At 38.2% G+C, this 22,083-nt stretch overlaps 1 protein-coding gene across 6 annotated transcripts in view; it reads right to left on the bottom strand.

Moving 5' to 3' along the window:
- Nucleotides 1-22,083, bottom strand: part of Tex11 (testis expressed 11) — a 290,243-nt gene that overhangs the window by 222,674 nt on the left and 45,486 nt on the right. For 5 of the 6 annotated variants that reach the window (XR_007588266.1, XM_050119701.1, XM_050119702.1 and 2 more), the window contains one exon: nucleotides 12,931-13,011. The exons of the other annotated variant lie outside the window; for it this stretch is intronic. Coding sequence is in view for 4 of the 5 variants with exons in the window: in XM_050119701.1 (XP_049975658.1) it covers nucleotides 12,931-13,011 (81 nt within the window). In the remaining variant the exon portion in view is untranslated. The remainder of the gene's footprint in view (nucleotides 1-12,930; nucleotides 13,012-22,083) is intronic. 6 annotated transcript variants of the gene reach the window in all.

Raw genomic sequence — 22,083 nt, 5'->3', positions numbered from 1 at the left:
ATCCTAAATTTCCTATAGAAGCATAAAAATAACCAGGATAGTCAAAACAATCCGGAACAATCAAAGAACTGCTAGAATCATCATCATTCATGGTTTAAGTTATACTACAGAGTAACAGTAATTTAGAAACAGTATGGTACTGACCTAAAAACAACCACATTGATCAGTGGAATAGAATTAAGGACCTGAATACAAGTCCATGCATACACAGCCACCTGATTTTTGACAGAGGCCAAAGACACACACTGCAGAAAAGAACCATTAAACAAATGGTTCTGGTCAAACTAAATAGCTATGTGTAGAAGAATGAAAGTAGATCCTTATCTCTCAAACTGAATAAAACTCAATTCTAAAATGGATCAAATACTTCAATATAAGATCTAATACCCTAAACCTGATAGAAGAGAAAGTAGGAAATGTTTCAGTTTATACACACAGGAAAGGACTTTCTCAACAAGACCCTGATAGCACAGGACCAACAACTGACAAACGAAACCTCATGAAACCAAAACCCTCTGTATAGCTAGGGATGTCATCATTTGAATTAAGAGGTAGTCTTCATTTACCAATCACACATCCAAGAGTGTTAGTGTCTAAAATATATAAAGAATTAAAAAGAAAAAATTTTAAGATCCAATTAAAAATTGGGTCAAAAAACTAACAGAAAATTCTCAAAAGATGAAATGGTAAATGGCTTAGAAATAGCAGAGAAATGCAAATCAAAACTACTTTCAGATTTCATCTCATCCCAGTCAAAATGGCTAAGATTTAAAAATAAATAAATAATAGCTGGTGTGGATATGAGGAAAAAGATTACAAGAATGGTGGGTGTCCAAACAGGTTGCAGCTGCTGTAGAAATCAGTATCATAGTTGTTCAAAATGCTAGAAATTGATCTATCATATCATCCAGCTATACTACTCTTGGACATAAACCTAAACGACTCTATATCCTACTATAGAGATACTTGCTCATATATGTGCATTGCTTTCTATTCATAATAGCCAGGAAAGGGAAAACAGCCTTGATATCTATGAACTGGTGAGTGGAAAATGAAAATGTGATGTGGATAACAAAAAATGTTACACATTTACACAATGGAATATGACTCAGTTGTTAAGAAAAATAAAATTATATAATTTGCAGTTAAATGGCTGGAGCTGGAAACAATCATCTTGGGTGAGGTAACCCAGACCAAGGGAGAAAAACATTGTATGTTTCCTCTCACACATGAATGCCAACTTTGAATATTTAGATATGTGTTTCATTTCAAATACCTATAGAGGTCAAAGAACTAGTAACAGGCCATAGAATTGGGGAGGGCTTTGAAAGGAAGAGAGATAGATTGCAGTTACATGAAGGGGAAGGGGGAATAAGAGAATAAGAAGGGTTAAATGGGGTTGGGGAGGGAAGGACAGGATAGAGGAGGGAATAACTCATTCTAGTGGCCTTTTAAAAAAGTCATATGGAAACCAACTACTATAGAAGATTCCATATATATAGACACACACACATACACAAATTTAAAAGTTTAAATACCCTTTAATGGTGAGACAATGCCCCTAATAGACACCATAGGCTACAAATTAAAAAACCCTTCTTTTGGACTTGTTGGCCAAACGGATACCATAGACCACCAAATATTATGGGCTATTGCCATTACTCTTGGTTACCCTCCAGAACTTGATGGTAAGGCCCTAGATCCTATTGCTAAAGACAGCACATACTTGAATCAAAGTACATGGAGAAATAAGCTGGTACTGACCTGGAAGATTAAAAGGCTAGCTCTCATAATACTGGAAAGATATGAATACTATTAGGGGAAAATGTCATCATCAATCTTACCTGACTGTGAACCCTGCAAACTACAGTAACAACTGTCCTGCAAAATATGTCAATTGGTGCAATAGTGGATCAGCTGTTATGGGCATAACCAATCACCTTTTGATTGGATCTAAGGCCAACTTCACAACAATAAATTCATTCCTGGCACTCTTATCAGTATCTTTTTTTATTTTTATTTTTAAAACAATCTTATTTTACATATCAATCCCAGTTCCCTCTCCCTCTCACCCTCCCACCCTCCCCCACATTCTCCCCTCACCTTCCCCCATTCACTCCACAGAGAGGGTGAGGCCTCCCATATGGAGTCAACAAAGTCTGTCACATCACCTGAGGCAGGACCAAGGCCCTCCCCACTGTAGCAAGGCTGAGCAAGGCATCCCTCCATAAGGAATGGGCTCCAAAAAGCCAGTTCATGCACTAGGGATAAATACTGGTTCCACTGCTAGTGGCCCCACAGACTGCCCAAGTCACACAACTATCACCCACATTTAGAGGGTCTAGTTTGGTTCCATGCAGGTTCCCCAGCTGTCAGTCCAGAGTCAGAGAGTTCCCACTTACTCGGGTCAGCTGTTTCTGTGGGTTTCCCCATCATGGTCTTCACCCCATTGCCCATATTATCATTCCTCCCTCTCCTCCTGGACACCAGGTGCTCAACTCAGTGCTTGGCTGTGGATCTCTGTATCTGCTTCCATCAGTTATTGAATGTAGGTTCTATGATGACAACTGGGGGAGAACTGCTACTATTACACTGCTAAATGGACATGGTATTAAACTGACTCCTAATGACTTACTGTATGCCTATAGATTAGTGCATTTCTCAACCTTCATTAGAGTTTATTCTTGTAGGGATTCTGATTAACACAGAGATCCATAACTGATCAACCTGCAGAGAATAAGAAGCAAACTTTGGAGTACTCGGTTCCAAATGGGCTATCTATGTTGCACATCTTCCCAAGAGGCGCAGGGGCTTTTACGAAAAAGAAGGGGAGGGAAAAAAAGAGGCAATGAATGACTATAACAGGGTAGTCACAACAGCTGTGTTCTCGTGCCTGGTGAACTCACAGTAATTATAACAAAATACACAAGACCTGTACAACTTCAAAACGGACAAAATTCCAAGCCTGGAGTGGAGGATGGGATGATCATGAAGTCCTAACACTAGTACGGAGCTATTGGTAACCACAGTTGCTGATAGAGTACATTTTCTTTAAGGATGTGACCCCTGATAGCTTTACCAGGTTCTAGGACCCAATACCCAAAAGTACTTGGGCAACACAAATTGGACTTGATGGCATTATTTTTCAAGACAAGGTTTCTCTGTGTAGCCCTGGCTGTTCTGAAACTCACTCTGTAGACCAAGCTGTCCTCAAACTCACAGAGAGCCATCTGTCCCACCCTCCTGAGTGCTGGGATTAAAGGTGTTCTTCACCGCTGCTCAGTTTGATGGGATTTTTTTTAAAGAAAGATACAGGGCTAGAAAGATGGCTCAGTGGTTAAAAATATTGACTGCTCTTCCAAAGGACCCAGATTTGATTTTCAACACCTACATGGTAGCTAACAACCTCTGTAACTCTAGTCCTAGAGGCTCCAACACCCTTTTCTGGCTTCTGTGGGCACCAGGCACACATGTGGTGTCCAGATGCGAGCAAAACACCCATACACATAATAATATTTCTGAGACAGGTTCTTACAATGTAGCTCTGGCTGTCATGGAACTCAGTTATATAGACCAGGCCTCGAACTCAGAGAGATCCACTTGCCTCTGACTCCCAAGTGCTGGGATTAAAGACGTGTACTACTCACTGTGTCTGACTCACATAAAAACACATTTTAAAAAGTTTTAAAGACAAAATTGGGTGGGTAGGGAGGTAGGTATAGGTATGAAAAGGGTTGGGAGATTAAATATGATGAAAATATATTGCAAGCTTTTCTCAAAAAATTAATAAAAATATTTTAAAAAATAACTCTGATTTCTTGCCTAGCAAAATGATAAATAAAAATATTGCTTGGGGTTGTTAGATCTGGCAAAGGTGTTAAAATAGAAAATATACTCAAAGACAAAATGAAATTCTCAAAAATTCTAAATTTTGAAAGATATACAAAACTATGCAGCTATAAGGCTTCTTTGAAAATAGTTTAATGTCTCCATTAAATTTCCTTTACATAAATTACCATTGAGACAAAAGCAGGAGCAAGCATATGAATTAAGCCATAGGAAAATAATGCTATGAGCATTCAACCAATTCATTAATTCAATCAATATATCAGTAGGGATATAGCAATAGCACGTTTTATTGAATTTTGAACTCTCAAAATATTGGGAGATAACCTGTAAGCTGTTTTATAATTCTAGCAATTTATTTAAATACCCCATGAGTATTTAAAGAAATCACCTACCTAGAGTCTACCCATAAAAAAGGAATTCTTTGTAAGTTTTACCAGAGCAAGACTACAGAAGCAGAGCCCCAATTAAGAATGTAAGATCTGAGGCAAGTTATTCATGAGTAATGTATAAAGCCTTGGCTTTCTTTTTTAAAAAGTTTCAAAAAGTAGAATTCAATATGCATGATTGAGCATACCAGATCTACTGTATATCTGAATCTAAAATAAATAGTCTTGTTAATCTTGCTAATATGTGTTTGAAAAGAGTCCATTGGTATTTAAATGTATTCTTAACACTGCAGCAAAAACAGTTTAACTCATTACATGCTCCAGTTCCCATAGGTTCACACAAGGCCATCCCAATTATGTAGCTATAACGCTGTTGCTGTTCCCACCAACTTACTGCACAGAGGCCTACACAGAACTGGTTCAGAGGAAAATGTCAAACAAAATTCTGATGAACAATTATATATACTAAGCCTTTACCCAATTTCTTCAGTATTTTCTGTTTCTGCCCTCATCATTCTTACAAATCTATTGACACTGAAGGCTACTTCTTAGAGGGGAAAATAACAAAATACTAACCATAACAACAAAACATAAAAGGCTAAAATGCTCTGAAGGCATTTGTAGCATTTTTAATGCAATGACCAAAAATTACCAACACTGCTTCATTGACTCATTCATTTATATATTCAATAACATTTATTTACTAAGCATAATAGGCATTATTCTATAACTTAAGTACACATCACTGAAAAAAAAATGGACAGAAATTCCTATCTTCATAAAACATTTCTAATGTGATGTGAAATAAGAAGATTCATAAAAATATCTGTTTAAAAAATATGTTTCCATGCTCTAAACCTTTGATTCATAGCACTGGAAAAATACAGGGAAGGAAGAAAGAGAAAAAGCAAGTAATAAAGGTTCTTTTAGCCTTACATGGGATGTTAAAATGTATGAACTGAGATTTCAGCGGGGGGCACATCTATGCTAAAGATTGTACAAGGTTAAGCCAGGTTGGGCTGAGGAATGTAGCTCACCTATCATGCACAAGGTCCTGGGCTGGGGCCTGTGCTCTCCATAAACTGGACGCAGTGGTGTTGCAGAACTCTTCCCAAACTCAAAGGTGGAATATAGCCTACACTTTAATTTAATAAGGATTACTGACAATTTTAACACAAACTAAGGTAGTTATGGGACAAAGGCCAACACTTTTTAGTGTAGAGGTTAGGGTTAATGATCTATGGAAATTCTCAATTATGGAAAATAGTTGATGAAACATAGAAATTAAGACCTTAAGAACCTATGTTTCCTGGTTAAATAAGTCACCAAAGTACCCAATATATATAAAGAACTCAAGAAACTAGACATCAAATTACCAAATAATCCAATCAAAAAAATGGGTACAGATCTAAACAGAGAATTCTCAACAGAAGAATTTCAAATGGCTGAAAGACACTTAATGAATTGATCAATATCCTTAATCATCAGGGACATGCAAAGTAAACTGACTCTGAGATACCATCCTACATCTATCAGAATGGCTAAGATCAAAAACACCAATGATAGCTTATGCTGGAGAGGATGTGGAGTATGGCAGTTGTTCAGAAAAATGGGAATCAATATACCTCAAGTCCCAGAAATACCACTCTTGGGCATATACCAAAAGGATGTACACTCATACCAGAAGGACATTAGCTCAACTGCATTCATAGCAGCATTATTTGTAATAGTCAGAACCTGAAAACAACCTAGATGTCCCTCACCCAAAGAATGGATAAAGAAAATGTGGTACATTTACACAATGGAGTACTACTCAGGGGTTAAAAAATATGACATCTTGAAATCTGTATGCAAATAGATGGAATTAGAAAAAAAAATTTGAGTGCAGTAACCCATACCCAGATAGACATATATGGTATATACTCACTCATAAGAGGATACTAGCTGTAAAGCAAAGAATGATGAGCCCATAGTCCATGATCCTAGAGAAGCTAAGTAACAAGGTGAACCCTAAGAAAAACATACATAGGTCCACCTGGAAAGGAAAAATAGACAAGATCGCCTGAAAAAAAAAATGGGAGCATGGGGGTGGGGGAAGAAGGAAGAGTGTAATGGAAAAATTAAAAATGCTGCAGGATCCCCGGTGGCAACAGGCAGCAGAAATGCTGCAGGTACCCAAGCGGTGGTAGCGGGCCATGTGGTGGCAGGCAGTAGGCCCTGAAAGCAGCCAGTGCCAGGCAGAGACGGCTGCTGGTCCCCAAGCAATGGCTGGTCCCAGGCAGGGAGACACGTGGTGGGCAGGCAAGAGACAGAGACATGAATAGGCACACCATGCAGAGTGAGGTAGGATATTTATTCATGGGATTATGGAGGGGAAGAGAGAAGGGGAGAAAAGGAGAGAGAGAGAGAGAGAGAGAGAGAGAGAGAGAGAGAGAGAGAAGGGAGAGGAGAGAGAAGAGAGACAGAAGCGGGGGAAGGGGAGAAGTGGGGAGAGAGGCAGAAGCTGCTTCTCTGAGAGGAAGATGAAAAAAAGAGAGAGCTCAGGCTGCAAGCTGAAGATCAGCCTGTATCAGTGGATGGCGGAGGGAGTGGGCATGACTTGTCTCTTGATAGAACAATCATTACAAAGAGGGGAGAAGGGCGGGGGAGAACTTGAGGGAATGGGATAGTCAAGATGAAAGAAAAACAGAGATGACAGCAAGGAAAGAGATATTTTGATTGAGAGAACCACTATGGGACTAACAAGAAACTTGACACTAGAGAAATTCCCCTATAAGGATGACCCCAGATAAGACCCTAAGCGATAGAGGAGAGGGTGCCTGAATTGGCCTTGTGCTATAGTCAGATTGATGAATATCTTAAATGTCACCATAGAACCTTCATCCAGCAACTGATGGAAACAGAGGCAGAAACTCACAACAGAGCACCCAAAGTCCAGTTGAAGAATGGGAGAAATGAGAATATAAGCAAAGAGGTCAAGACCATGATGGGGACACCCACTGAAACAGTTTATCTGAGCTAATGGGAGCTCTGACCAGACAGGGAAGGAACCAATATAGGACCAAACTAGACACTCTGTATGTGGGTAACAGTTGTATGGCTGGGGCAGACTGCAGGGCCATTGGCAGTGGCACCAGGATTTATCCTTACTGCTTGTACTGGCTTTTTGGGAACCTATTCTCTTTTGATGGATACCTTGCTCAGCCTAGAGGGGAGGAAGTGGGAACTGGGATTGGTATGTAAAATGTAAAAAGATAGTTTATTTTCTTTTTAAAAAAAAATAAAAGAAAAAAGAAAAACCTGTCCTTTGTATGTTAATTTAAAAATAAATAAAACATCCCACAATGACATATATAAAAATTCTATAACAAAACCCATTGTTTTGTATGCTAACTTTAAACATTCACTAATTTTTAAAAGATAATGAATTATTTCAAATATTACAAATATCAAATACATACTTAACAGAGTACAAATGACAGTAGACAGAAAGGTAAAACATATTCATTCTGGTTAAGAAGTATAATGACACAAAGAAAGGATTATTTAGTTGGTTAAAATGCCTGCTTTACCTCTTTAGGTCATAATTTATATATATATATATATATATATATATATATATATATATATATATATAAAAAACAAAGGGTCTCAAGTTCATTGGATAGTCAGAGAAGATTGTAAATTTTTGATCTCCCTGCCCCCACTCCTCTACTGTTGAGACCATAGATATGTAGCACCATGTCTGGTTTATGTGATGCTAAGATGAAACCCACAACTTTCTGCAAGCTAGGCAATCATTCTACCAGTTAAACTACATTCTTAACCCCATAGTTAGTTTTTTAAGAGGTTATATTTATTTGCTTGTGAGTATCTATGTGTATGTGTATACACATGTATATGAGGGCGGGCCCACATGTGCACATGGACAGAGACAGAGCAAGGGCATGAGATGTACTCCACTATCACTCTTAATTCATTCCTTTTTGAGGCTAGATCTCTTCAACTAGGTTGAAAAGCCAGCAAGCCCCAGCAATTCTCTTTGGAGCTAGGGTTACATGCATTTATGAACACATCATACTTTGCCAGCAAACACACTATAGCAAAACAACACAAAGAAAATAGATATGCAAGTCTACAACATGCTGGTCATACAGAAAAGGAATTAATAAAGCTCTGGGAATTTCCAGCCACTGGCCCAGAAATGATGACTTCATACTACTACTTTGCAATGCTAAGATGAGACTATATAGATGGTGGCCCCAATTTATTACTGCTAATTAAAATTATCTTATCTACCAACCTTTGTGTTTAATATGAGGCCTTTTATTTTAATTAGATTAATAACTCGTGCAAGTTTCCCCTTCCCTTTCTTGCCTTATCATATTTGTATGTGTGTATATATGTGCTGTGGTATATGTATTCATGCACAGGCACACACATGGTGGCCAGAGCCTGACACTGGGTCTCTTTATCACTTACTTTCCATTTTACTATTTTGATATAGGGTATTGCACTGAACCTGGAGTTCACCAATTTGCTAGACTAGCTGGGAGTAGTCTCAGATCTGCTTATCTCTAGGGATCCACCTGTGTCAACAAACTCATAACACCAAATGTCAGGATTACAAATGTGTGCCCTCAAACCAGGCCTTTACGTTGGTAATGGGAATACAAACTCAAGGTCCTCATTTCTATGCAGCAAGCACTTTACCTGCTGAACCATCTCCCTAGGCCAATCATTATTTTTTCTGTCTCACATTTCTAATGTATTTTTCTCTTGACTTTACTATTATTATTATTGGTTTTTTAAGACAGGGTTTCTCTGTGCAACAGCCCTGGCTGTCCTGGAACTCACTCTGTAGACCAGCCTGACCTCAAACTCACAGCCTGTCACTACCCCCGAGTGTTGAGATTAAAGGCATGTGGCACCACTGCCCGGTGATTTTATTATCTTTTAAACATTAACAGATAATGAATTTTTATATTTTTCAATTATATTAAAGAAATAATAGATTATTCATTTTACACCTTATTGAATTATTATATTTAAAAAATCAAGTGCTGATTAACTAGCTTTAAGAAACGTGCCTTGTACTCTTAGTGAGCTTTCTCTAACCCTAAACTATTTCAATGATTGTTTTTTGTAGAATTCTAAGATATAAATATATTTGTGTACATCCAACTTTCTAGACATTTTTCTCTCTGCCTCTAAATAATAAAGCATTGTTTTCTGCTGTGTGGAGGCCCAAAATTTTGAGCCTATTTGCACGTTGACCAAAGGTCAGAGAGTTGGAACTTACCTCTATTCTTTCAAAGTTATTATGTTTCTACCTAGGTGTTAGAAATCTCACCTAGATTTATAACAGACAGTTCTGCTCTCTCTCTCTCTCTCAAAGTTATTGTCAGCAGGTGTAGCTAACAGCCAGATCTTGTATTTCAGGAATAGACAAAAGTCTTAGGATCCAACCAAGTTCCAATTCCACCCAGGGAGTGGTTTGTCTACAGAATGTTTTGGTCTAGTGTGTGGGCATGACTTGTTTTGTTCTAGCAATAGAACCTTTATGGACACAGCCCAGGACCTTCAATTGGTCTGTTCATTTCCTTATATCTTGTTAATGCATCTTTTTGTCTTACTCCCACCTTTTGGGGTCAGGGGCATTTTAAGCAATTGGAAATTAAATGTGGGTGATTTCAGTACTCACTGGAACTCCCTCCTGGTACTATCCTATATGTTTCTATTTTTTTTAAAAAAAAATTTTAAGTGTGTCTTTGTATTCTTTACTATATTTAAATCCTCACAGCCCTGTCCTGGCAAGGGGTGTTTTTGTAGAAGCTGGTTCTTGACACTGCTGCAAATCCCTTTCAATGAGATACAGGAAGGATGTCTCAGGCAAAGAAAAAGAATAGTTTGAATTCATTAATTAATATTAAGTCAACTATTAGTTTTATTAACTCATCTCCAACCTTTATCCTATCATTTCCTCTCATTGTAGATTTCCTACATTGTATTTTCAGGTCCTTTAGCTAAGCTGTAAGCCCACCAAAAACTACACACTCTAAATAATTGCACTAACCTTTAGAATTAAAAGTACAGCTCTACTAATACAGTTCTATCACTCTAGAACTCCCAAATAAAACACAAACTCAATTCTGAACTTATAGCCATTTATTAGTAACTTTATCCTGACAAAGTCCTAACTACTCTGTTACATATCATGCTGGGCACTCTAATTTGGTCCTCTCCTTGTTTTGTTTCCCTTTACCACATCTAACACTGCACAAGTTAGTTCTCCTTGCCCTAGTACTACTTATCTCCTTTCATGGTGTTGGACATACAACTCAATATCCACTTACTTTACAAAGAATATTAAAAACAACTTTCTGTGTTCTAGTAGTTTATAATCTGAAAGAGAGCAACAGGGTCAAAAGGGACAGTAAAACCCATGCAAATGTAAACAATCCAAGAGACTATACAATTATTAATATTAACAAGAGGGCTAGAGATATCACTCATTTACTAGAGTGCTTGCATACCATACACAAAGCCCTGGGTTCAATCCCCAATACTACATAACTGGACTTGGATACACATACCAGATCCCAGGAGGTAGAGACAGGAGAACCAGAAGTTCAAGGCAACTCTAGGCTAAAACAGACATTATCTCAAAAACCACAAAAATAACAGCAAAAGTTCAGAAAAGTTGCTGGATAGTAAACAAATATTGAAAGACATCTACATCCTTTTATCTTTCAGTTTATTGATTAAAATGTATGCTAGATGAATGTTCTCCAGCTGAGCTTTATCCCCAATTCCCTTTTACTTTTTATTTTGAGACATCAAAATAACATCTCACTAAGTTTCCATAGTTGGCCTTGAACTTGTAATCCTTCTGCCTCAGTCCCCTAAATAGCTGGGATTATAGGCCTGTAACACGGGGTTCAATTTAAATTTTTTAAAAAATTAAAAAAAAACCTTTAAGGGTTTTAAAAACCTTTAAGGGTAAACTCAAAGCATTTCCACTAATAGCAAGAATAGGCAGGTGCCCACTGTATCTATTCTTACTTGATATAATGCTTGGTGCACTAACTAGAGCATTAAGACAGGACAAAGAAATAAAAGAGAAAGAAATAAGAAAGGAAGAGGTCAAACTGTTTTTGTTTGCAGATGAGATGATTCTATACCTAAGAGACTCTAGACACCACCAGAAAAATCCTATAACTGATAAGTACTTTCAGCAAAGCAACAAGATACAAAAATCAGTAGCCTTCCTATACAAAAATAGCCAATATGCTGAGAAAGAAATCAGGAAAATAGCCTTACAATTGCCTCAAAAATAAAGTAAAATAGTACCTTATAGTAAACTTCAACGAGGACTGAAAGACCTCTACAGTAACTTTAAAACACTAAAGAAAGAAACTGAAGAAGATAACAAAAAATGGAAACATTCCCCAGGCTAATAAATCAGAAGAATTGATATTGTGAAAATGGCTATACTATCAAAGGTGATATACAGATTCAATGCAATCCCAACATCAAGATTCCATTCCTATTCACAGAATAGACTCCAATTTCATTTCATTTCAAAGAAATAGAAAGGGGAATCTTAGAATTCATATTTGAAATACAATAAACCTAGGACACCTAAAGTCTCCCCACACAAAAGAATAATACCAGAGCTATCAACATAGCTGATCAAAATTAGCAGAAGCAACACTATGATAAATGAATCCTGTATGCAACCCAATAGGAAAACATGAACAAAGTGTCTCTTCTCTGATTACAAGACACCAAATTCAAGATCAAGTCACAGACTAAAAGTTGTCAAGGTCATTAATGTCAAAGCAAGATGAAGAATTATTCCAGAGAGGAGCAGCCTAGAGACTATAATCATAGAATAAATCTTTTTTCTATATAGGGCATAGCTGGAAAAGTTGAATCTGAACTCTCAGGATAAAAAGATATGTGAGTTGTTTATACTATTTTTGTAACTTTTGTTAATATAAAATATTAAAACTTAACAGAGTACCTGGTATATTATATGCAATGTACAAATATATAAATTCAGTTCTACATTAAAGAAAATATTTAAGGGAAATTAACAATCTCACAGGTACAATTTATATAACCTTTAACACATTCTCTCTAACATCCAACTATATCTCTGTCATTAATCCCTCCGAAAGAGTAAAGCCTGAAGCAGGCATAAACAACGAAGGAAAAGCTGCTCAGTGGGAGAAAGCAGGGCGAGAAAGAAAAAAGAAGAAAAGCAAAAGGCTATATTTGGAAATTTTGATGAGCTCCAGTAAAAAGCAGTCTTTATCCTATTGAATCTCTCATAGCTCCAAATCCTGGTGGAGAAAAATACTAGGACAGTGACACCATTAACTGCATTCAACCTCATCAGCAGGGAAATAAACCCTCATTTTTCTTCTTTGATTATATAGTACAAAATGTTATCAAAATGATTTAAATAAAAGGATAAGCAAAGAAATCTATGAACTGGTGTCACCTTTTGGAATGCCCTTTCTCATAAAGAACAAGGGAAGCAAATTGTTTTAAAGATTGGCTAAAAACATAGAAATGATCTCAAACAGAGTCTCCAAAAGGTTCCAGGCAGCAGTGATAACTCTTTGTGGGCTTGATACAGCATATTTTCAAACTCTCGGAGAATCAGGGCAGAACATTCGCTCACCATTTCAGGCAGCCTCATCAGCATATCTTTACAACGTAATGCGCACAGAGATGCTTTCCTGAAATCCCCTTGAGCAACAGCCTAAGAAAGAGGACATCAACAATTGGTTAAATGGCAAGATAATTGTCTCACACTGAAGTTGAGAATATTGCTCAGTGATAGAACACTTCTAATATGGTCTAGGTTTAATTAACTAAAACAGAAGAAAGAGAAGGGGTGGGGAAAAGAGAGGAAGGGAGCAGGAAAGAAGAAAAGAACATTTTTGACAACCAAAACTTCCATCAGTATCAAGAATTCAGAGAAAAGTTACATTTTCCTATACAGCATTTAGCAATGATAAAGAAACTTCTCTGAAATCATATTCTGACAAATCAATAAAGTATTATACATTATCCTAATGGACCAAGATTCTTAGATTTAGAAGAGCTCTAAGGTTGGATTTGAACTGTTGCTCAACAATAGATTATACCTATTGTTACACAAGGATTAAATGCTAGAGTGACCATTATACAATAGACAACAATACAATCAATCTAAATACAGTAAATTACACAAAATGGATCCAGAATAAATTTATACTGCTAATTGGACCCTCTTTGCTGATCAGCAGATAAGAATGTTATAGCTATCAATACTAAGTGACACTCAGTCAAAATTAATTTTTCTTTTTTGATATACTTAACACGTTTCCCACAAAGGCCGAACATCGTGTGATTTCTGGTCTTCCATAACAGGACATATCCTCCTACCTATCCTACCCCTCCCCAAGATTTACTTCTTACCTGAGGTACATTTTTATCCTGTAATTTTTTACAATTTAAAAGGCATATTTTACGTTCCTTTCCTTCTGAGAAAAATTCACAATCTTTTTCTTCAATCCCAGGGCATCATGCATTCTGGGAAAGTGTTCTACCACTGAGCTATACAGCCAGCTTCCCCACAGTCTTAATTATCACATATTGTCATCTACTCATTTTTTTGTTGTACTATGTAATTTCCCCCTTTAAAGCAATTACCCTGCTGCAATGCATCTGTCTATGAATTTGTATTCTCCACAAAGCTTAAGTTTTCATAAGACAGGTACTACATATTAAACTTACTGATTTTTTTTATCACTGGGGTACAGAGCAACAATTCACATAGTAACCACCAATTAACTGTTCATCACTCTACATTTGCATCTGATCACATTAATTTTCCTTTTCTAATTTACATTTTATTGTTAGTGTATGTGTAGTGGGGTATGTGAGTGAGCATATGTGTATATTATTAGTGTATATGTAGTGGGGTATGTGAGTGAGCATATGTGTATATTATTAGTGTATATGTAGTGGGGTATGTGAGTGAGCATATGTGTATATTATTAGTGTATATGTAGTGGGGTATGTGAGTGAGCATATGTGACAGTGGTTGTATGGAGGTCAGAGGATAAGTCAGTTCTCTACTCCCTTTATGGGTCCCAGGTATGGAACTCACATTACCAGGCTTGCAAGACAAAACATTTACCAACTAAGACATCTTGCTGCTCCCCTAGATTAATTTTATCTCTTTCAATCTGTAGCTCTCTCTTCTTTATCCACCTCCTCCAATCTGCTTCTCCCTGACTTTTGACAATTCACTTATAAGAATTTCATATATATATATTCTATCTTGAATAAGATAATTTTCCATTGACCGTGGGATTCTACAACCCAAATTTCCTGCTCTTTTCCTCTTTTTTGTTCTTTCTATCCTTCTTCCTTTGTGTTTACTCCTCCCTCCCTTTTTTTTCATTGTTAAATACTCTGGCATAATGCAGTGCACTAATTGTTCTCAAATTTTAACATCCAATAAAATCATTTACAAGCCTTGTCAAAATGAAGATTGTTGGCCCTACCCTCAGAATATGCAATTTCTTGGGTAGCCAAGAATATGAATTTTTGACTATTTTCCAAATGATGTAGATGCTGTTGGTCCAGGAACCACAAACCACACTCGGAAAATCACATCTGTAGACCAATTCTATCATTTTGGTCTCAGTAACACTTGAACTGAAAAATTATTAAAGACTTGGGCTGGTGAGATGGTTAGCGGTAAAGGCACTTGGTGCTCTTGCAAAGTACCTAAATTTGGTTCCCAGAATTCACATCAGGCAGTTTAAAATCACCTGTAACCCCAGCTCCAGGGAATTCAATGCCACCTTCTGACCTCCATGGGCACCCACACATGTGGCATGCACAGGTGCATGGGCACACACAGTCACAAACAAAAATGTCTTTTTAGTTTTCAAAAACTTTTTTTTTTTTTTGGTTTTTCGAGACAGGGTTTCTCTGTGGTTTTGGAGCCTGTCCTGGAACTAGCTCTTGTAGACCAGGCTGTTCTCGAACTCACAGAGATCCGCCTGCCTCTGCCACCACCGCCCGGCTTAGTTTTCAAAAACTTTAAGCTATTTTATCTCAATTAATATTTACCAATAGTATGAATTAAAACAAAAAAACAATCCTAGGCTACAAATGAATTAAAGGTAAGCATGGGCTACATCGCATTGCCTTGCCTCAAGTTTACATATTAACACTGTTATAAAAAGCAAGCTAAATTATTCCAAAACAAAAAAGTAGTGGAAAGTATCATTTTATACCTTCACAGATCTATTTAATTTGTAGCATTACATGATGGCTGGATTCTTCTTTCTATATTATGCTTATGATTGAGTATATGAAGAAAATTTAATTTAATACATGCATGTAGTTTGAAAAGTCTTTTCAGATATTTGTGGATATTCTTCTATACAATACCAAAATTCAAGCTTATTAAACCTTTCATCATTTGCTTACATTAAGATCCTTAGGTCTACTTACATTTTCAATCAATCTTTAACCAATAGATGTTTTCATAAAAAAGAACATAAAATGGTAATTTAAAAAAACTTCACATTTAAAATGCAAATGTTGGTATACAGTGATATAATACATAAGAAACAATCAAAAGAGGGCTGGTGAAATGGCTCAGTGGGAAAATAACTTATCTCGCAAGCTTAATGACCTGAGTTAAATCCCAGAACCCATGGTGGAAGGAGAAAACTGACTCCCAAAAGTTTTACTCTGACCCCTGCACATGCGCACACATACACCAATCATACACACAGTAAAAACAGTAAATATATTTTAATCCGCAGAGAAGATAAGTTAAAGATAATTTTGCAATCTCCACAAATTTGAAGCAAAGCATTAGATGTGTGGGGATAAAATCTGTGTGGCTATAGGAGAGGGGAGTAGCATGAACAGTAAAAAGAAGCAACAATTATAATTAGATGGTAACCAGAAAATTCAATTTTATATCTGAAACAAAACACAAAGCACTTGACAATATAGTAAAGAAGTGGGGTTTTCAGCAAAAAAGAAAAGGAAAGCCTTGATGAGCTCCACAGGCACACAATCTGGCAATCTGCAAAATTACAGTTCAAGCTAAATGATCTGCAATCAGGCAGCAGGCAGAATGACAACGGGTTCCTTGTATTTTCTAGCTCACTCACTGATGCTGCAGGAGGGAATCATCTAAGAGAAGTCTCACAGTCAAATCACTATCAGAAGAGCAGAATCCCCTACAGTTCTATAATTCCTACCCCCAAATGCATTCTGCTCTCCACTGGGTAAGGGAATAACCACCTAGAGAATCGGTGTGGGCCCAGAAAACAGCTTGTGACTTAGACAAAGACTTGGGATGGGGCTCAGATCTACTTGGACAGGAAGTATAGGCCACATAAAGAGAAAAAAAAAAAAACAAAGGCAGATAACATTTGGGAATTGCAGTCCAGCAACAGGCAACAGTAGGGCAGGGAGAAAAAGGCAAAGATTAGCATATAAAAGAAGCCATTTGACCTAAAGACTAGAAACTGATGGCCCATTTCTAATCCCAGAAGTGCTCTCTCAATAAACTGCTTTAGTTTTACAACTATCAAATTTTTGTCTAATTTTTTTGTTAGGAAACACAAGAACCTGTAAATCATAAGTATATGGGTGACCTTTGGACTATGACCCATACATGTAACAGTCTGACCTCTAGGAAGAGATAAATAAGTAGTTTTGTGTGGGTCTGTGAGGGCTGGGATTGCTAGAACAAAGGCTGGCATGGCCAGGGTACCAAGAACTACTCAGTGCACTATAACTTGCCCAACAAGTGTGGGCTGTTTTGCTGCGATGGTTTCCACACTGAGAGTAACAGAGAAATTTAACAGGAATACAGACAACTCAGGTATTTTCCACACCCACATTCTCAAGAGCAGAGATTCTGGTATGAGGGACCAAGTAGTCCTCTGGCTCAGTTGGTGGGACCAGTTTGAAGGCTGTGCCCGTACTTCCCACATTGGCAAGCCTGGACAGAAAAACTTACTGGCAAGAATTCAGCCCAGGAATGGCGTGGTGGTAGGAAAGGTAAGGTAGAACTCAGCTTACAAATTGCCCTTTCTGGGCTATCTTGTTAGGACTTCAGAAAGAAAATCACTCAGTGTTCCCCTGCCAATAAGTAAACTGCAAAGAACAAGTCTAAGGGGGAAACTTTATCCTGTATCTCCTCAGGAAGGCTTATGCTGGATCCCAGTTTAAGTTTATAGTCCATTATAGCAAAGAAGGCATAGTGGTGACAGTAGCTGTCAACTATGGCACAGAGCATGAAATAGAAGATCACAAATCAACAATAAAGATTTAACTAGTGAAAAGTCCAGGTGGTGGTGGCACACAACTTTAACCCCAGCACTCGGGGACAGAGGCAAGCTAATCTCTGCGAATTCAAGGCCAGCCCAGTTAAAAAAGAAGTCTGAATAGAACAAAACAAAATTGAAATTCAGAGCAAACACCAAATTTCTCAGTTTCTTGTTAAGTATCTAGAGCTCTTGGGAACAAACTTTTATTTTTGCCAATTTTTTCACAACCACACACTCAACTGCGTGACCATATATACAGTCACTACTCACAGATTTAAAAGCTGGGCTCTAAAAGAACAAGACCAATACAATGTATACACATTTTAAAGGGGTTATTATATTGCTCTACATGCCAGAGGTTGTTTGTTCAATGCTGTCTGTAAGAAGAGGCAAAGAAGCTAGTAGCTGCTTGGTTCAAGAAGTTGGATACCTCAGCAGTATCAATTTGATGCTGAAGTCTGGGCATTTCCTGCAGAGTCACTGATATTGATTTCACGTTGGAAGGCAGTGGACAATCTTGGTACAAACTTGCTCAGGAAGATGACAAGAAAGCAGGCACATGCGCACTGCATTTCCTCAGACTTCTTCATATCTGGTCTGTAGACTGCGCTATCCGAGTTAAAAGCCAGTCTTCCCTCTTGGTTATCCTCTCTGGAAAAACCCTTAGACAGTCCTAGGAGAGCTGTCTCTGAGGTGAGTGAATTAGTTTGCTTTCTGTTGCTGTGATAAAGGACGTGACCTTTACATTTAATTTGGAGAGAAAGGAGTTTCTCTTACCTTACATACTTACAAGCCCTTCATGAAGTGAATTAGGGCAAGAACCTAGGGCAAGAAGTTGAAGCCAAGAACTAAAGCAGAGTCAGTGGAGAAATGTTGTTTAATGGTTTGTTTTCCACAACTTCCTAGGCCTGCATTCTTATACCACCCAGGACCAGCAGCTCAGGAATAGCACTGCCCACAGTAAGCTGGATGGTCCCATATCCATCATTAATCAAGAAAATGCCCAAAACCCAGGATAGCCAAAACAATCTTATACAATAAAGGAACGTCTGGAGGCATTACCATCCCTGACTTCAAACTCTATTACAGAGCTACAGTATTAAAAACAGCTTGGTATTGGCATAAAAACAGAGAAGTCGACCAATGGAACCGTATAGAAGACCCTGACTTTAATCCACAAACCTATGAGCACCTGATTTTCGATAAAGGAGCTAAAACTATACAATGGAAAAAAGAGAGCATCTTCAACAAATTGTGCTGGCAAAACTGGATTTCAATCTGTACAAAAATGAAAATAGATCCATGTCTGTCACCATGCACAAAACTCAAGTCCAAGTGGATTAAAGACCTCAATATCAGTCTGAACACACTGAACCTGATAGGAGAGAAAGTGGGAACTACACTACAACAAGTGGGCACAGGAGACCGCTTCCTACGTATAACATCAGCAGCACAGACAGTAAGGGCCTCATTGAATAAATGGGACCTCATGAGACTGAGAAGCTTCTGTAAAGCAAAGGACACTGTCGCTAAGACAGAAAGGCAACCCACTGACTGGGAGAAGATCTTCACCAACCCCGCAACTGACAAAGGTCTGATCTCCAAAATATATAAAGAACTTAAGAAACTAGACTGTAAAAGGCTAATCAACCCAATTATAAAATGGGGCACTGAGCTGAACAGAGATCTCTCAACAGAAGAAGTTCAAATGGCCAAAAGACACCTAAGGTCATGCTCAACTTCCTTAGCGATCAGGGAAATGCAAATCAAGACAACTTTAAGATACCATCTTACACCTGTCAGAATGGCTAAAATCAAAAACACCAATGATAGCCTATGCTGGAGAGGTTGTGGAGAAAGGGGTACACTTATCCATTGCTGGTGGGAATGCAAACTTGTACAACCACTCTGGAAAGCAGTGTGGCGGTTTCTCAGAAAATTTGGGATCAACCTACCCATGGACCCAGCAATACCACTCTTGGGAATATACCCAAGAGAGGCCTTATCATGCAACAAAAATATATGCTCTACTATGTTCATAGCAGCATTGTTTGTAATAGCCAGAACCTGGAAACAACCTAGATGCCCCTCAATTGAAGAATGGATGAAGAAAGTATGGAATATATACATATTAGAGTACTACTCAGCAGTAAAAAACAAGGACTTCTTGAAGTTTGCAGGCAAATGGATGGAAATAGAAAACACTATCCTGAGTGAGGTAAGCCAGACCCAAAAAGAGGAACATGGGATGTTCTCACTCATATTTGGTTTCTAGCCATAAATAAAGGACATTGAGCCTACAATTCGGGTTCTTAGAGAAGCTAAAGAAGAAGGAGAACCCAAAGAAAAACATATAGGCATCCTCCTGAATATTAACCTTCATCAGGCGATGAAAGGAGACAGAGACAGAGACCCACATTGGAGCACCGGACTGAAATCTCAAGGTCCAAATCAGGAGCAGAAGGAGAGCGAACATGAGCAAGGAACTCAGGACCGCGAGGGGTGCACCCACACACTGAGACAATGGAGATGCTCTATCGGGAACTCACCAAGGCCAGCTGACCTGGGTCTGAAAAAGCCTGGGTTAAAACCGGTCTCACTGAACATAGCGGACAATGAGGACTACTGAGACATCAAGAACAATGGCAATGGGTCTTTGATCCTACTGCATGTAGTGGCTTTGTGGGAGCCTAGGCAGTTTGGATGCTCACCTTACGAGACCTGGACGGAGGAGGGTTTTCCTCGGACTTCCCACGGGACGGAGAGCCCTGATTGCTCTTTGGGCTGACGAGGGAGGGGGACTTGATTGGGGGAGGGGGAGGGAAAGGGGAGGCGGAGGTGGGGAAGTGACAGAAATATTTAATAAATAAATAAATAAAAATAATAAAAAAAAGAAAATGCCCGCCCAGACTTGCCTACAGGCAATCTGATGAAGGCATCTTCTCGACTGAGGTTCTCCCAAGATAACTATAGCTGTGTCAAGATTGAAAAAAAAAAACTAGTCGGGAAATTTGACCTCGTGATATCTTGACATAACAATAAATTACTATTAAATAACTTTTCCTTTCTTGTTTATCCCCATGATCTTATATTAATCTCACAATACAGAACATAGTATAATTTTAAAATCCCCAGTCTTCAAAATATTCAAACACTTTAAGTTCAGTCTCTTTAAAATATCCAATCTCTCTTTTTGCATCTCAGATGTATTTATTGATGCCACATCACAAGTGGTACTTGAACAAGTTTACAGCAATGCTCCCATGTAACATAGCTCACTTAACTTTAGCCAAGAGACAGCTCATCTTTGCTGGACTCAAGCAGTGGGTTACTTCTTTTATGAGCACTCCCAATTTTATAACCTATGAAGGTTATCAACTCCATTGCTACCCAAATGTTCTGGTAAGGTTGAGGAAAGTAGTGTCTCATGGGGTCTCAGACATTGTTAATAAGGCTATGAAGCACTCTCATCAGAACCAAGGCTATATGCTACACTGGATCCCATAACATAACTGGGAAAGGTCCAATTCTTAAGTTTTGATTGAGGGGTGAATTTTTTTTCTGTTTTGTTTTTGTTTTGTTTTGAGGAAGGGTGTTCTCAATGTGTATCACTGTCTATCCTGCAACTCAACAAATATAGACTAGGCTGGCCTTGACCTCACAAAGATCTACCTGCCTCTGCTTCCCAAGTGCTGGAATTAAAAATGTAAGCCACCATGTCCGGCATCCAATGTCTCTTTAAAAGTTCAAAGTCTCTTAAAATTTTAAAGTCTAGTTTCTTGAGTTCTCTATATATTTTGGAGACCAGACCTTTGTCTGTTGCGGGGTTGGTGAAGATCTTCTCCCAGTCAGTAGGTTGCCTTTTTGTCTTAGTGACAGTGTCCTTTGCTTTACAGAAGCTTCTCAGCTTTAGTAGGTCCCATTTACTCAATGTTGCCCTTAGTGTCTGTGCTGCTGGGGTTATACTTAAGAAGCGATCTCCTGTGCCCATCTGTTGTAGGGTACTTCCCACTTTCTCTTCTATCAGGTTCAGTGTGGTCGGACTGATATTGAGGTCTTTGATCCATTTGGACTTATTAACCCAATTAAAAAATGGGGCACTGAACTGAACAGAGAATTCTCAACAGAAGAAGTTCAAATGGCCAAAAGACACCTAAGGTCATGCTCAACCTCATTAGCAATCAGGGAAATGCAAATCAAAACAACTTTGAGATATCATCTTACACCTGTCAGAATGGCTAAAATCAAAAGCACCGATGATAGCCTTTGCTGGAGAGGCTGTGGAGGAAGGGGTACCCTCATCCATTGCTGGTGGGAATGCAATCTTGTGCAACCACTTTGGAAATCAGTGTTTCGGTTTCTCAGGAAATTCGGGATCAACCTACCCCTGGACCCAGCAATACCACTCTTGGGAATATACCCAAGAGATGCCCTATCATATGACAAAAGCATTTGTTCAACTATGTTCATAGCAG

This window comes from Alexandromys fortis, unplaced genomic scaffold (assembly GCF_014885135.2).
Source record: "Alexandromys fortis isolate MF-2015 unplaced genomic scaffold, M_Fortis_MF-2015_v1.1 scaffold_155, whole genome shotgun sequence".
Classification (NCBI taxonomy): Eukaryota; Metazoa; Chordata; class Mammalia; order Rodentia; family Cricetidae; genus Alexandromys; species Alexandromys fortis.
Note: the sequence above shows the minus strand (reverse complement) of the source record. Positions and strands in the feature narration are given on the sequence as shown.